The following is a 14,764-nucleotide window of genomic DNA, read 5'->3' on the forward strand; positions in this document are numbered from 1 at the left end:
GGTGGCAACACCAGAGACAACAATGTTCCATGTCAATTAAGCTGCCATGAAGGAATCTGGGGTTTCTTTCTGCCTCTTAGAGAGAGATTAAGAATAAGCTCAAAGAGGCCTTAATCACGACCAAACAACAAGGACAGTGATGACGGCAGATGCCTGTGCCAAGTTCTTCACTTGGATTTTAACTCATTTAAGATTCCGAAGCGCTATTTTGATGCCCAGTCTGCACAGGACGACATTCAGGCTCAGAGGATCTAAACGGTCTTCTCAAGGCCACAGAGCTGGTAAAGGAAAAGTGGGTCAAGAGAACTAGAAGAGCAGCCACAGGCAGGAGGAAAGATTTGCCAAAGACCCATCTGACAAAGGACTGCTGTCCAGAATGCACGAAGAACTCCTAATGCTCAACAATAAGAACACAGACAGCCTGGTTAAAAATGGACCAAAGACCTTAACAGACCCTCAGCAAAGAAGACATACAGACAGCAAAGAAGCACATGAAAAGATGCTCCACCTATGTCATCAGAGAAATGCAAATTAAAACAACAGTGAGGACTTCCCTGGTGGCGCAGTGGATAAGAATCCGCCTGTCAATACAGGGGACACGGGTTCGAGCCCTGGTCCGGGAAGATCCCACATGCCGCGGAGCAGCTAAGCCCATGCGCCACAACTAATGAGCCTGCGCCCTAGAGCCTGTGCTCTGCAACAAGAGAAGCCACCGCAATGAGAAGCCCGTGCACCGCAACGAAGAGTAGCCCCCGCTCGCCGCAACCAGAGAAAAGCCCGCGCAGAGCAACGAAGACCCAACGCAGCCAAAGAAAAAAAATTTTTTTTAATAAAATAAAACAACAATGAGATACCACTACATACCTATTAGAATGACACCACTAAATGCTGGTGAGGGCGTCAGAAGGTACAGCCATTTGAAAGACAGCTTGGCATTTTCTTACAAAACAGACTCTTACCATAAGACCCAGCAATCACCCACCCTTCGATATTTAACCAAAGGAGCTGAAAATATATCCACATAAAAACCTGCACACGGATGTTTATAGCAGCTTTATTCATAGTTGCTGAAACTTGGAAGCAACCAAGATGTCCTCCAGTAGGTGGATGAATAAATCAACTGTGGCTCACCCAGAAAATGGAATATTATCCAGCAGTTAAAAGGAACGAGCTCTCCAGCCATGAAAAGACATGGAGGACCCTTACATGCATATTGCTAAGTGAAAGAAGCCAATCTGAAAAGGCTACGGACCGTATGATTCCACATTCTGGAAAAGCAAAACTATGAACACAGTAAAAAGATCAGTGTTTGCCAGGGGCTGGGAGGTGGGAAAGGATGAACAGGCAGAGCACGGAGGATTTCTAGGGCAGTGAAACTACTCGGTGTGATACTGTAATGGTGGATACATGCCATTATATATTTGTCCAAACCCACAGAAAGTACAACACCAAGAGGGAACCCTAAGGTGAACTATGGGTTTGGGGTGATTACGATGTATCAAGGTAGGTTCATCAGTTGTGAAACTGTACTATGCTGGTGGGGATGTTGATAATGGGGGAGGTTATGCCTGGGGAGGGGAGGGCAGGACAGGGACTATATGAGAAACCGTTGTACCTTCTCCTCAATTTTGCCGTGAACCTAAAACTACTTTAAAAACATTGCCTGTAAAAAAAGAGCAGGGACTGGAACTGGGTGTTTCTGACCACCGAGGCAGTCCACCCCGTGCCACGGCTCAGAACACATCGTTCTGCCTCTGAGCCCGGCGTGCTCACAGCAGTTCCCGGCCATCACTCTCCGTGGGGACTGCTCGTGGGCAAGACGACCTCGCCTCTCTGCTCTCTAATCAAGACGTGCCTCTGAGGGTTTTGATGCCCCCGCGCAGAGCAGAGACCCCACAAGAAACACTCACAACCGGAAGGAGGAACAAGCCCACCCCCACCCACATTTCTCACCCGTAGCACCCCACCCCCACCCACATTTCTCACCCGTAGCACCCCACCGCCACCCACATTTCTCACCCATGGCACACCCTCCAGCCACCAAGGGGCACGTGAGCCTAGTACCCCGGGGTCAGCACTGGGGGAAGGGCAGCTGCTCCTCGCAGCCCCTTGTCTGAGCACACACATGCACACACGGACACAGCCACAAGGGCGTGCGCACATGCACACATGCATGTGCACACGTGTGCGCGCACATACAAAGCACACGTGTGTGCCCGCATGCACACGTGTGTGTTCACACTCGCGCATTCATGCCCGCACTCGGATACATGTGCACACATGTACATGCTTGCACGTATTGTGTCCATGCACACAGATGTATGTACAAGGTGCAGTGTACACACGTATATGCACACACCCAGACATGCACACTCACACACGTGTGCACATTCACACGGGTGCACACTCGTGTGTGTACACACATTTACACGCTCACATGCATGCGTACACACACATGTATACGCGTGTGTGCACACGTGCATGTGTCCCCACGCCGTCCCGATGCCATCCCCACACGCTGTTCTCACCCTGTCCCACATTCCCCGCATGCTCTTCCCATTATACCTCCCCATGCCATCCCCACGCTGTCCCCCATGCTGTCCCCACGCTCTCTCCCACGCTCTTCCCACTTTGTTTCCCCATGCTGTCCCCTCATGCTGTCTCGGCCATCCTTCCACAATGTCCCCACACCATCCCCCATTATGTCCCCCCAGCAGCGTGGCTGCCACCCTTGACCGCACAAGCGTTCCCATTCTGAGCACCAGCAAATGCTGGAATCGGCCCAAACACCAGCGGTGAGCACGGAGCCCCGGAGCCGAGGAAGGGGCCTCGTGAAGCTGCCCCAGCACCGGGCCTGGACGACGCCGACAAGAGCTGCCTTCCGGGATCACTGTGGGGCCCGTGAGGTCCTCACGCGGCAGCTGGGCTGGGAGCCTGGCGCACGGCTCAGATGGCGCGTCATCTCTCAGGAGTCAGGGTGGCGCTCCATCTGGGACAGAGCTGCGCCTCCTCCCACACCCGGGCTGGACCCTGCCTCTCCCTCTCCCCCAGCCAAGTGCCTCTGCCCTCAGCAGCTGAGCCACCAGGGCCTCAGGACCGACCCTGCCCAGTGACAGGGGGCCAGGAATTGAACAGGGGGTGGGAGATCCCCGCGTGCCAAGCCTGCCAGAGCAGCCCCTGCTCCATGCCCTCGGCAAGCTGCTCGGGACCCACCGGTGGGAGACGGGGGGCGGGGGGGGTGCCCAGCCTACCTGAGGATGACATACATGACGAGGCAGTTCCCCAGCAGCCCCCCGACGCACACAGCCAGGTAGAGCCCCACGATGGTGACCTTGAGCCCGAGGGGCAGGAAGGCGCCGTGGCTGGCATTGAGCATCAGGTGCGGGGGCAGCAGGCTGTGGTTGGGGCTCAGGAGAGACAGGTTGCCCTGCAGGTGGCCGCCGTAGAGGACTTCCCAGAACGGGGCAGGGAAGAGGGACTCCATGCCCCGCCCTGCACGCAAAGCCCCACGGTACCTGGGGAGGCACAGGGACATGTGAGCGCAGCACCCAGCACCCACCCGGCCCCAGGCCGCAGACACGGAGGCACGTGCGTGTGCACACACACACACCGGGCACACGGAGACACGCAAACGTGTATGCCAGGGACGGGGCACACGTGCACACACACAGGGACACAGTCTCAGCTGGCCTGCGGGCTCCCACATGGGATGGCGGATGCGCTTACACAGCGGGATGTGTCCACCATGGGGGCTCACAGACACACAGCACGCGCGCACACACACACACACACGCACACAGATGCCCAAAGCTGCCCTCGGGCACACGCAGACACAAAAGGGACCAAGACACACCCAGAAACACCTGGAACACTGGGCACAGGGCAACCGAGCACAGGGCCTCCTCCTGCCCCTCCCCAGCCCTGCCTGAGAGCTGCGGCCACCACAGGTCACCTCCACGCCAGCCCCCAGCGGCTCAGCCTTACCTCGGTGACCTCCGTGGGAGCTGGGACCCCGGAGGCCCTAACCCTCGGCCTGCGGCAGAGCAGGGCTGGGAGCGCCGGCCCGACTCAGCTCTGGGTCTGGACGGCGCCGCGGCTGCCGCACGGTGGCAGCTGCTCCTTTTCCTTCTCAGACGCCAGACCAGACGCAGCAGCCTGGTGCACGGAGCTGGGGGAGGGGAGCAGGCTGCGGCTCCAGGGGGGCGGGGCCGTGCAGGATGGAGGAGGGGGCCCCAGGCTGGACGGGGACAGAGGCAAGGACCAGGGTGCACCCTTAGAGATGAACAACAGAGAGGCTTGGACCCACAGAGCCCAGACGGAGACAAGCTCGAACACATGGACACAGGGATAGAGGTGCACATGAGAACTCAGACACGTGGACGGACACACACACACACACACACACACACACAAGGACGCACAGGGACTCAGGGACAGACACATGGAGACACAGGGACAAACACACAAGAACAGACACAAAGGACATGCAGAAACACACAAAGACATGGAACGGAGACTCGGAGAGACACACACAAGACAGAGACAGACGTGAAGCCGCATCTCACTCAGAAGCAGGGCCTTGGACGGACTCAGACCTGCCCCAGCCGGAGTTCCATGCCCAGAACAGCGCCCCTCAGCTGGGATCCCAGGGCAGCTGAGCCACAGGGGCCGCCGGTTGGGTGGCTGGGGCCCTGCGCAGCCAGCCCTGAGCAGATCAGAGCCTCATAAGCAAGCAGGGTGTCTGGACGGTCCAGCGCGCCCCACGTGCCTCCTGGGTGCCAAGCCTGTCCACCCCCACCACCCCTGACTGTGGGCCTCGGCAGCACCTCCGTGCCAACAAGGGCACCTCAGCAGCGTGAGGCCACCTGTCAAACGGGCAGAGACAGCGTTCAGAGCCAGGTCTGTCTGCCACCTGAAGACCCAGCAAGGGCGCCTCTGCTTCAGCGGATGGGTCCCTGAACAACATCTGAACATCACTGCCTCACAGCCTGGGCCCCCAGCACCCACACGGCACAACATGGAGCTGCCTCCTGCCCATCCCTGGGGGCACATGCCTCGTGGGTGACCCTGAGCTGAACTGCCAGCCCCACCCAGTCAAGGGGTCGTTCTTCCTGCCCGGGCTCTGCCCACACAGCCCAGCCCCTGCTTGGAGCATCTGTCTCCAAGGATGGGGACCTGGTTGCTAGGCGACTGGCAGCAGCGTCGCTAGGATACCTGGCGAATCAGGAGAGGACAGAGCAGGCAAATACCCTAGGGCTCAGCATCCCAGGCTGTCCCCCAGGACTTATCTCTGCATCTTCACTGCAGTCGACCCAGGGACACGTGTGGAGACATGGGGCACATCCGCAGAGGCACTCAGGACACAAAGACTCACAAAAACACACACAAAGATGCCCAAGTAGGCACACAGGTAAACAAACAGACGTGGGTACGTGCTCAGAGGACGCACAGACACTCGAAGGGACCCACAGACACATGGGCCACACCCACGCAAACCCACACTAGGGTGCACGTGAGGCACAAGGTAGACGCGGGAGAAGAGGCAGAGCAAAGCCTCAGACGCCCGGGGGACACACGTGCACCACATTCTCCAGGCAAAGCTCGAAGCCCCATCCCATTGACCTTGGGAGCCCCAGCAGGGCAGGAACCCCAGGGGCTCGCCCTCCTGCAGTCTCCCTGACCTGGGCTCCCCGAGGTCTGAGCAGCCAACCTCAGCCCCTCCCACCCCCACTGCCTGGGCCCACCTGCCCGCCAGTTTCCGAAGCTGCGTTTCCTAATGGCCTTGAGCCTGGGGAAAGGGCGGGGCTAGGAGGCTGCCTTGACGCTGGGTGTGAGTTCCAGTCTGGACAGACCTCCCGTGAGGACACATCGTGGGGGGCCAGGCCAGGGTACTGATGACACTTCCTGGGGATGGTAGCCCCCAGCCCTGGACCCTGCAGCATTCCCACAAAGGGGGCCTGGCCCAGGAAATGGCCCAGCCTCTCTTGAGCCCTGTACGGCCAGGATAAGACACAGAACATATGTGTTACACATGGGGCAGCAGGTAACACGTGTGAGCATCTGTATCGAAGCAAGACAACCTCAAGCACACACATCATATGCAGGCAAAACAAAACATGCAAGGGTACCAGCGACAGCCCAAGACACGCAGCTTACGTGAAGGACAGCACAGAGCACGGGTCCGCCACATATCAAGTGACAGCCTGACCACGGCTACACTTGGAGGTCACAGGCCTTCCGGGCAGGACCCAGGTCCCAGAGTGCTGGTGACACCCACAAACTGGGGTGAACGCACCTCACCCTTGCACCCAGTGACTCAGGGCCCGTCAACGCCAGATGCCACACTGTCTGCTGCCCCTCGGTCCGCATATGCTTTGCCACCCCCCACACCCCCCGGAGTAGGGCACGGGAATCAAAGCACAGTCGCCAGCAGCCTCACCCAGAACAGCCATCCCCAGGGAATTCAGTCACCAGGCCAGTTGTGCTGTTGAAAAGTAAAAGCAATGGGGCTTCCCTGGTGACGCAGTGGTTAAGAATCCACCTGCCAGTGCAGGGGACACGGGTTCAAGCCCTGGCCCGGGAAGACCCCCACATGCCGCAGAGCAACTAAGCCGGTGAGCTGCAACTACTGAGCCTGTGCTCTAGAGCCCACGAGCCACAACTGCTGAGCCCGTGTGCCTAGAGCCTGTGCTCCGCAACAAGAGAAGCCACCGCAATGAGAAGCCCGCGCACCGCAACAAAGAGTAGCCCCCGCTCGCCGCAACTAGAGAAAAGCCTGCGTGCAAAAAAAAGTAAAAAAAAAGTAAAAGGATTTTCATAATTCTGGGCTTCTTCATAAAATATTACTTTTTCCTTGTGATTTTAACTTCCTAATATTTACACACTGTGACAGAATTGTAGATTTGCAGTATAATGTTAAATTTTGCAGTCATTTAATAATCCTTATTGATATTATTTTGAAGTTTTCAGGTCTTGGCGTCGATCAGCACGCTCTTAGATCTCAGCATTTCCATCAGCCCTTGAAAAACACATGAATCCTGGACACAGAAACAGGCGGGAGACGTGGCCCAGGGCCTCACAGTGGCTGGGCCCCAGACACAGGGAGCACCTCTCCTCCCAGGGGAGCTGTTGGGGGGGGTAGAGAAGCAGGAAGAAGCTCCGCTCAGGAATGTGAACTATGCCAACACCAGGCCCTCTGGGAGTTAAGGAGGAGCAGGTGTCAAAGGTTTTCAATCCTACAAAAACAGAGGGAAAGTTACAAGTCCCTTCCTGCAGGAGAGTGCGCCCATTCTCCCCCTCCCCCCATAACTCCCACTCTTGCAAGTCACTTCCCCCCTGCATCTCCCTGGCCAGGATCCTGGGAAGCTAAGAGGAGGGCCCAGACTCCTGTCTCAGAGAACTCACTCCTGTGGGAGCGCAGAGTGAGGGCCAGAGGTGGTGCTGGCCTGGGCTGCGTGTATCCAGGAGGACTGCTTGAAGGAGGCAGGTCAGCCTGCCTAAGCCCTCACTGCTTCTTCTGGAGCCCAGAGACCTTTGCCTTCAAAAGCTCCTCGGTGATGCTGAATCCCAAGGCCCAGGCCTCACCCTACAAGCACAAGCCCTGCGGCAGCCGGGGGCGGGAAGGGGAAGCATCCAGGGAACAGCTCCTGCAAAGGCTTGGGGGCTGGAAGGATGGGCAGTTCCATGCAGCTTTGGGAAGCGGGGGATGGCATGCCAGCTCCCGAGATATGGGGCCACAAAAACGAGGGGACGTATGTATGCATATGGCTGATTCACTTTGTTGTACAACAGAAACTAACACAGCATTGTGAAGCAATTATACTCCCATAAAGATGTATTTAAAAAAAAAAACCTTACCCTCTCACTGGGAGGCCAGAGCAAACTCCCAAAAACAATGGCAACAGTCAACAGCCTCCTTCGGAAAGGCCAGAACCTCAGCTGAGACGCCACCCCCAAAGCCAGGACAGTCTCTCCCCTCAGGGACTCAGGTCGTGCACTCCCAAAACGGCACCATCCATGGGCCTCAGTGCTCACCTTGGCACATCCATGAATGAAGGGAAGAGGCATGTCTACACTGTGGGAACCACCAGTACATTAACAAATTCTGGACTTAATGCACTAATTCTGGCCTAACATCAACTGTGGAATGAGTACATGGATTATTGAACCCAGAATAATCTGATGAGTGCATGAACAAATTAAAGAATTAATCAATTAAGCGAATCAGTTCTAAAATATTATGAAATTAACAAATGCACAAATAAATTACAGAAATCTAGGACCCAGGACCCAGAAATCAAAACCCAAGTCTGGGGACTTCCCTGGTGATTCGGTGGTAAAGAATCTGCCTTCCAACGCAGGGGACGCGGTTTGCTCCCTGGTCGGGGAACTTAGATCCCACATGCCGCGGGGCAACTAAGCCCGCGCACCACAACTACTGAGCTCTCAAGGAGAGAGAGAAAACGCGCACACCACCACTAGAGAGAAGCCCGCGTGCCGCAACGAAGAGCCCACGCGCCGCAACTAAGACCTAACACAGCCCAAAAAAAAAAGAAAGAAAGGACTTCCCTGGTGGCGGAGTGGTTAAGAATCCACCTGCCAATGCAGGGGACACGGGTTCGAGCCCTGGTCCAGGAAGATCCCACATGCCGCGGAGCAACTAAGCCCGTGCACCACAACTACTGAGCCTGCACTCTAGAGCCCTCGAGCCCCAACTACTGAGCCCCCGTGCCACAACTACTGAAGCCTGCACACCTAGAGACCCTGCTCCGCAACAAGAGAAGCCACCGCGATGAGAAGCCCGCGCACCGCAACGAACAGTGGCCCCCAGCTCTCCACACCTAGAGAAAGCCTGTGCGCAGCAACAAAGACCCAATGCAGCCAAAAATAAATAAATGAATAAATTTATTTGAAAAAAAGAAAGAAAATAAATAAATATTTAAAAAAAGAAAACAAAACCAATGGTCTTAAAAAAAAAACACCACCCCTGTTCTTACACCACCCCTGGAACCCCCAGACTTGCCCTGGAAGAGGTGAAGAGTCCTGAGTTCTGCTGTGGGAGGCCTCGTGGTCCATGAAGAGGGGGAAGGGGCTCAACCACGAAGGTCTCCTCAGATCTGCGCCCCCTGACCCCAAAACTAGCCAGCAAAGACCTCTCCAGCCAGGAAGCTGGGCCCACAGCCCGCAGAAGAGTGCGTTTGGGGCTCTTCAGAAAAGAAGGAGAGCGCACCCGGGCTGTTAAAGCTGAGGGTCATCTCCCTCGTGGTCCTTGACAGCCGGGAGGTCCCGGGGCGGGGCATCTGGCCGGGGACCTCGGTGCACTCGGACCGAAGTTCTGACCATGCACCTCCCCGAGGGCTCGCCCCGCCCCCGTTGGCTTGGGGGAGGGGCGGGCCTCCTGGTTGCCGAGCAACCGCGTCAACAAGTCCCAGAGAGTCTGGGCTGAGTTGGAGGCCCAGACCCGAGAAGGCAGAAAGTATGGGGTGTGGAAACGGGAGGCAAGGGCCGGGCGCTCGACCGCCGCCGCTAGGGACGGGGCGGGGGAGGGTGCGGACGCCAGCCTCTGTCCCAGTGTGGGCCAGGACCCGGCCCAGGACCTGGGGTCCGGGGTCTGAGGTGCTGTGGGCTGGGCCGGGCAAGGAAAGGAGCCCTGCAGGGCTGCACCGGGACTTCCGGGGTGTTTCCCTCTCCCACCTCGGGGGCCCTTCCCCCTCTACCACCTTTTCCCTGGGCTCCTCTCTCCCTCACTCCATCTAGACCCAGCGTGGGACAGGCTGGGGGGATGGCGTCTCCCCTGCAGCAAGCCAGCTGTCCATTCGACTCTGAGACTCCGCCGCACACAAGTGAGACCTCCCACAGACACACAAACGGACCCACACAACATCAAACACACACACATCTCCCAGAAAAGCATGAGTCCTCTGCCCAAGATATAATGAAGGCCCACCCCCGCCACCTCCAGCCCCTAACACTAAGACAGAGGGGTCTGAGGCCTACGCAGACATGGGGGACGGACACAGCGAGGGTCCTGGCATGGGAGGAAGTGTCCTCCTAGCCTCACCCAGAGCAGCCTCAATCTGTCTCCACCCCTGGGTAGTGCCTGAGGTCAACTCAGGGGTCTCAGCATTTTCCCAGTGCGGGAGAAACAGCCCGTGGGCAGGAAGGGAGTGGATCCGAAAGTTCTAGCGGAATGCAGGAGTGAGTAAGGAGGCTGAGCTGACCGGGACGTGTGCGAGGTTGTGGCAAAGGTGCAGAGACCAGAGGTGCGGGCCCTAAGGCGGGCTGCACAGGGTCCAGAGGGGCCGGAGCTGGGAACCCAAGGCGGGGCCGGGTCAGACCGAAGGAGCGGGCGCCAACGGGACATCAGGACAGGACATCGTCTTCCCTCGGCAGGGCCCGAGGATGCAGCCAGAGCCGGCGAAGGGACCGCGTGCAGGGTCCCGCGGGAGCGAGTGGGTAAGGGCGCGCAGGGCGCAGGGGCCCGCGTGAGGTGTGCCAAGGCGGAGTCCCCGACGCCGAGCTGGGCCCTCACGCCGGAGGGCCTGGAGGCCATGCGGCCCGCGCAGCGCCACAGCCACCTGCTCTTCGGCGACCTGCTGGAGGACGTGGGCGCGGCCGCTTCCGTCTTCCCGAGTGAGTCAGCAGAGCTGGGGTACCGCATGCCTGACCCGCGCGCGTGGACGCTGCAGCTCGAGACGCCCGCGCAAAGCCAGGACCAGGTCCTCGGCGTCCTCAAGGCCGCCGAGGCCCGCGGCCGAGTCCGCGCTCTCCGACTGCGCTACGCCCGCCTGCGGGTGAGGCAGGGGCGGGGCCGGGGCGAGGAAGGGACGGGGGGACCACCCGGCCGGGGGTTCTGAGGGCGAGGCGGGGCCGCCCGTCGCCAAGGCTCCGCAACATCCCCGCGCCCCGACCCCGGCACCCGCAGGCGGAGGAGATCTCGCTCCTAATCCTGCGGCAGAAGTCCGCGCGCGCCGCCCTCAGGCTGGAGCTGTTCCTGCCGCCGCAGCTGAAGCCCACGCGGATCCCAGACCCCCTAGACCGTCGAGAGGTGACTGCGAGCCCGGGAAGGGCCGGGGAGGGGCGGGGGCCCGCCCTCCGCCCTCCGCCCTCCGCCCCGCACACCCGGCCCCAGCACCTCCTTCCCCGCAGCGGAGGCGCGTGGAAACCATTCTGGAGGAGAAAGTCGATGACAGCATCTTCCCGCGTTGATGGCGACCCCACAGTGCACGACTGTGCCCCACCCTCCTACATAAAGTTCTCACTTTCAAAGCGCCCCCTGGTGTCTAGGCTTCCTTTCTCTAGGTCCCCTGGGAGGGAAGGGGGAAGGATGGATGCATCCGATGTCACAGGCATTGGGGTACTCAGAGTGCAGCTCCTCCAACAAACTGGAAAGCTACAAGCTGGCTGACATCAGACTCACAGGGGGCAGGGACACCCCGAATCCCCCAAATCCCACGCTGCCCCCATCAGGCAATCTGGTGCCCTGTGAGTCCGTGGGAGCCCCCAGCCTGGGTGTGATGGGAGGAAGAGCCTGGCCCAGCAACAGTCACACCCCCAGAGGTAAGGGCGACCTCGGGGAGAAAGTGGTACCCAAGCAGGACCCCAGACTGCAGGTCATTCCATCAGAGGGTCAGCGAGGAAGGTGACATTCTGGACAGGACAGTGACTGCAGAAGCCAAAGCTGGCCTTTGGACAGTCAGCCATGCCTGGGAGACCCTCAGAGGACCAGGAGACTGGGGAGGGGGAGACCCTTCAGGCAGAAATCACCCTCGGGTCTTCCTTTCTATCTTGATAATCCTCCTCTGCCCCTTTGATCCCCCTTACTGGACCCCACCACCACCACACACACGTACACACACACACAGAGGACAGGAAGGACACCGCCCCTTTCCATTCTGACAAACCCACATCCTGCAAACCCTCTGGATTCTGAAGAACCTCCCATGTTCTGGACAGATCTCCCCTTCGAGAACTTACTCTCCTGCCCAACACAGGCTCTTCGCAGAGACTGAGATTTCTCTTAGCCGGCTCTCCCTTTTCCTCCCTCCCAGCAGTCCAGCAGGCTACAGAGCGGGGGGCCTCAGACAAGGCCCTCCCCTGCCAGGAGCCTCTGGCAGAGTTGCCAGCCTGCAGCAGAGAACTGGTCCTGGAGGGGTGGGCCCTCTACTGGCAGAGGTCAGAGCTGGGGTCCAGCAAGGAATCCTGCTCTGTGGCGGCCAGTGCCCTCCCTGACGCAGCTCAGATTGGGGACCTGAGCCCTCTGTGGCCTCAGCAAGCCCTTCCCCTCACAGGACCCTTCGCCTGTTCCGGGTCGTTGCACCCTTGGCGTGGATCCAAGCCCAGAACTGTGTGTGGAGCTGGAGACTGGAAGCTCCATGAGGGAGGGGGAGCTCTCTATGGGGGGGGGGATGCGGGGGGCGGTTCAGGCAGGTAGGGGAAACAAGGAACAGGGGAAGAGAAGGTGGCTCGGGCGAGGGGAAGGAGGGCATCAGGCAGGCACTTGAGGACAGAGGATGAGAGAGGCACCCACCGCCCCGAGGAGGCCAGCAAGAGGGCGGCCTCACAGACAGCTCTGCACCAGGCGTGGGGCTGGCACATGGGCACCCTTTGATCCCCACACCAGGGAGGGGTCCTCGGTCTGCAGAGAAGGCCCAGGAAAGTGGCCGAGGACAATTCTGCAGGGCCTGAAGGAGGCTTCTGCTATGGGAAAGCAAAGTATGTAGGCCGCAGCCCAATGTACTGGGGGCTGGGAGCTCATGCTCTAGACAGAGGGTCCTGGGTTCAAATCCCACCCCCAGCATTACCTGCTGCACAGCCTTGAATGAGCCCCTGCCCGGCCCACCTGGTTCCTCCTGTGGAATACGGGATAGACTCCCCAGAGGAAGGGCAGAAGACCCAGGAGGGCCGAGGCAAGGGGCACGGAGAGGCCTAAGTGGCCGGGGGACATGCGGGGGTGGTGAGAGGAAGGACAGTGTATGGGGGGCTGGGAGGGGGAGGGGAGGGCCAGAGAAGCGTAGAGTGTGGCCTGAGTGGAAGAGAAGTGCGCTGACCCACACCCGCATCCAGCTGCCCCACGCGTCTCAGGAGGCGGGTGAAGATGCCACGTCAAGTACCATGGCGTAGGCAGGGCTGTGTGACCTTGACTAAGCTCTGGCCCGTCTTTGAAGGACCCACCTCCCGGGACTGTTATCTAAGCTAAATACGAAGCAGCCACCTCCCATCTGGGCAGGCTTCCAGCCTCTGCCCTGTCCCAGCCAGGCTGTCAACATGGCAGCCAAGCCCCCTGGGCACAGGGCATCAAGACGCCCCCCGGACTGCAGGGCCCCTCTCTCCTCCCTGACCTTGGCCCGCACCCTCTTCAGCTCAGCTCCTGCCCTGCTGCCCTGCCAGCGGCTCCAGCTCCGTCCCGTGCTGAGCAAGCGGTAGCACTGAAACGCCCCCCTCGTCGCTCTGTGGTTCTCCTTAGCTCTCCTCACCTCTCACCCAGTCTGCAAGTCCACTTCTTGTCTGCTCCGGGGCTTGTCTGTCCTGCTCGCTGCCAGGTCCCACTGACTGGCACACAGGGGACACACAGACATTTGCTGGATGAATGAGGAGCGCACGTAAAATCTCCACTGCCCTTTATGCCCCCAAGAGCGCGGAAGACAGCGAGCACCTGCAACCCGAGCAACTGGAAGGCACTTTGTGAGCGGGCCCTGGGCGCCGCGGACAGGAGCTGCGTACGGTCGGGGGCCAGGGCCACGCAGACACTGGCCCAAAGCATGCTGGGATAAGGGATTTAACTCACAGGCCAGGGGGACTCAGACACTGCAGACCACTTCCAGAGCAGGGTCAGGGCCCCCCAGACACTGGCCCAAAGCATGCTGGGATAAGGGATTTAACTCACAGCTATACCAGTCATAAGATTGTGAGCGGGCCCTGGGCGCCGGGGACAGGAGCTGCGTACGGTCGGAGGCCAGGGCCCCCCAGACACTGCAGACCACTTCCAGAGCAGGGTCAGGGCCCCCCAGACACTGGCCCAAAGCATGCTGGGATAAGGGATTTAACTCACAGCTATACCAGGTCATAAGATACGAGGAGAGTTGTCCGAAGAGAAGGGACAGGCATTCGTGGCAAAGGGGAGGTGTGGCTTTAAACTGTAGAACATCTGGGGGCAACTGGAGGGGTTGAAAGGGACTCAGCCAGGCCCCGCAGACAGGGACATTTGGCGACCCCGGATATAAGAACCAGTACCCCCGGCATCACTGGCACCGAAGCCCAGGAACCCCCTTCCTTGGGAAGTCCCCTAGCACGGTGACAGCGCGCCCTTAACCCTATTTCACAGGTGAGGACACCCAGTGCCAGAGAGGCTAGGGCCAGGCCGGGACTGACCACGGGGGACAGTCCTTTCCAGGGGGCCTCTCCCTCGAGCGGGGCAAGTAACCTATGGGGACGCCCCCCCCACAACCTCCACCCCACCCCACCCCGTAACGGCAACGCTGGACCGGCCCTGCCGAGCAGAGCTGGGGCACGGCCACACCCCCAGCTGCCGCAGTACCAACTCAGCCGCCCCGGGGGGCCAGAGGCCCCATCATCTGCACAGGCCATCCTAAGCGACGGTGGAGACGGAGGCGCCGCGCTCCTGCGCGCGGGGCGATGGGGAGTGGGCGCGTGGGGCGAGGAGCCGGCCGAACGCGGGGCGGGGCGCGCCGGGCGGGGCGGGCCGGGCCGGGCCGGCGTCTGCCCGCGCGAGGAAGTCCCGGCCCCGCGCTTTGGGGAAGTGAGG

At 59.7% G+C, this 14,764-nt stretch overlaps 2 protein-coding genes across 5 annotated transcripts in view; one reads left to right on the plus strand and one right to left on the minus strand.

Annotated features, from left to right (window-relative positions):
• The window catches only part of OPRL1 (opioid related nociceptin receptor 1), an 18,156-nt gene extending 3,424 nt beyond the window's left edge, over positions 1–14,732 (minus strand). The window contains exons 1-3 of one of the 4 annotated variants that reach the window (XM_027086654.1): positions 14,537–14,732; positions 13,476–13,654; positions 3,252–3,515 (exon numbers count right to left, since the gene is read on the minus strand). In XM_027086654.1, coding sequence (XP_026942455.1) covers positions 3,252–3,484 — 233 coding nt within the window. In that variant the 5' untranslated portion in view covers positions 3,485–3,515; positions 13,476–13,654; positions 14,537–14,732. Of the gene's footprint in view, positions 1–2,565; positions 2,586–3,166; positions 3,181–3,251; positions 3,516–13,475; positions 13,900–14,536 lie in introns of those variants that run through there. The other 3 variants (XM_027086655.1, XM_027086652.1, XM_027086653.1) reach the window with 3 other exon arrangements.
• Positions 9,782–11,614, plus strand: LKAAEAR1 (LKAAEAR motif containing 1). The gene is made up of 4 exons (XM_027087079.1): positions 9,782–9,842; positions 10,297–10,793; positions 10,925–11,047; positions 11,149–11,614. Exons 1-4 carry the CDS (start codon positions 9,782–9,784, stop codon positions 11,206–11,208), a joined length of 741 nt encoding a protein of 246 aa, XP_026942880.1. The 3' UTR covers positions 11,209–11,614.
• Positions 14,733–14,764: the final 32 nt, after the last annotated feature.

The sequence above is a fragment of the Aethalodelphis obliquidens genome, unplaced genomic scaffold (genome assembly GCF_003676395.1).
Source record: "Aethalodelphis obliquidens isolate GAN/ISIS:26980383/991018 unplaced genomic scaffold, ASM367639v1 scaffold57, whole genome shotgun sequence".
In the NCBI taxonomy this organism is placed as follows: Eukaryota; Metazoa; Chordata; class Mammalia; order Artiodactyla; family Delphinidae; genus Aethalodelphis; species Aethalodelphis obliquidens.

What these genes read in the sequence shown, in the direction of transcription:
- LKAAEAR1 (XM_027087079.1), top strand. Translation starts at nt 9,782, where the DNA reads ATGGCGTCTCCCCTGCAGCAAGCCAGCTGTCCATTCGACTCTGAGACT. An exon ending in TGAGACTCCGCCGCACACAA is followed by an intron (nt 9,843 to 10,296) that starts GTGAGACCTCCC and finishes CACAGGGTCCAG; the next exon opens with AGGGGCCGGAGCTGGGAACC. An exon ending in ACCCCCTAGACCGTCGAGAG is followed by an intron (nt 11,048 to 11,148) that starts GTGACTGCGAGC and finishes CCTTCCCCGCAG; the next exon opens with CGGAGGCGCGTGGAAACCAT.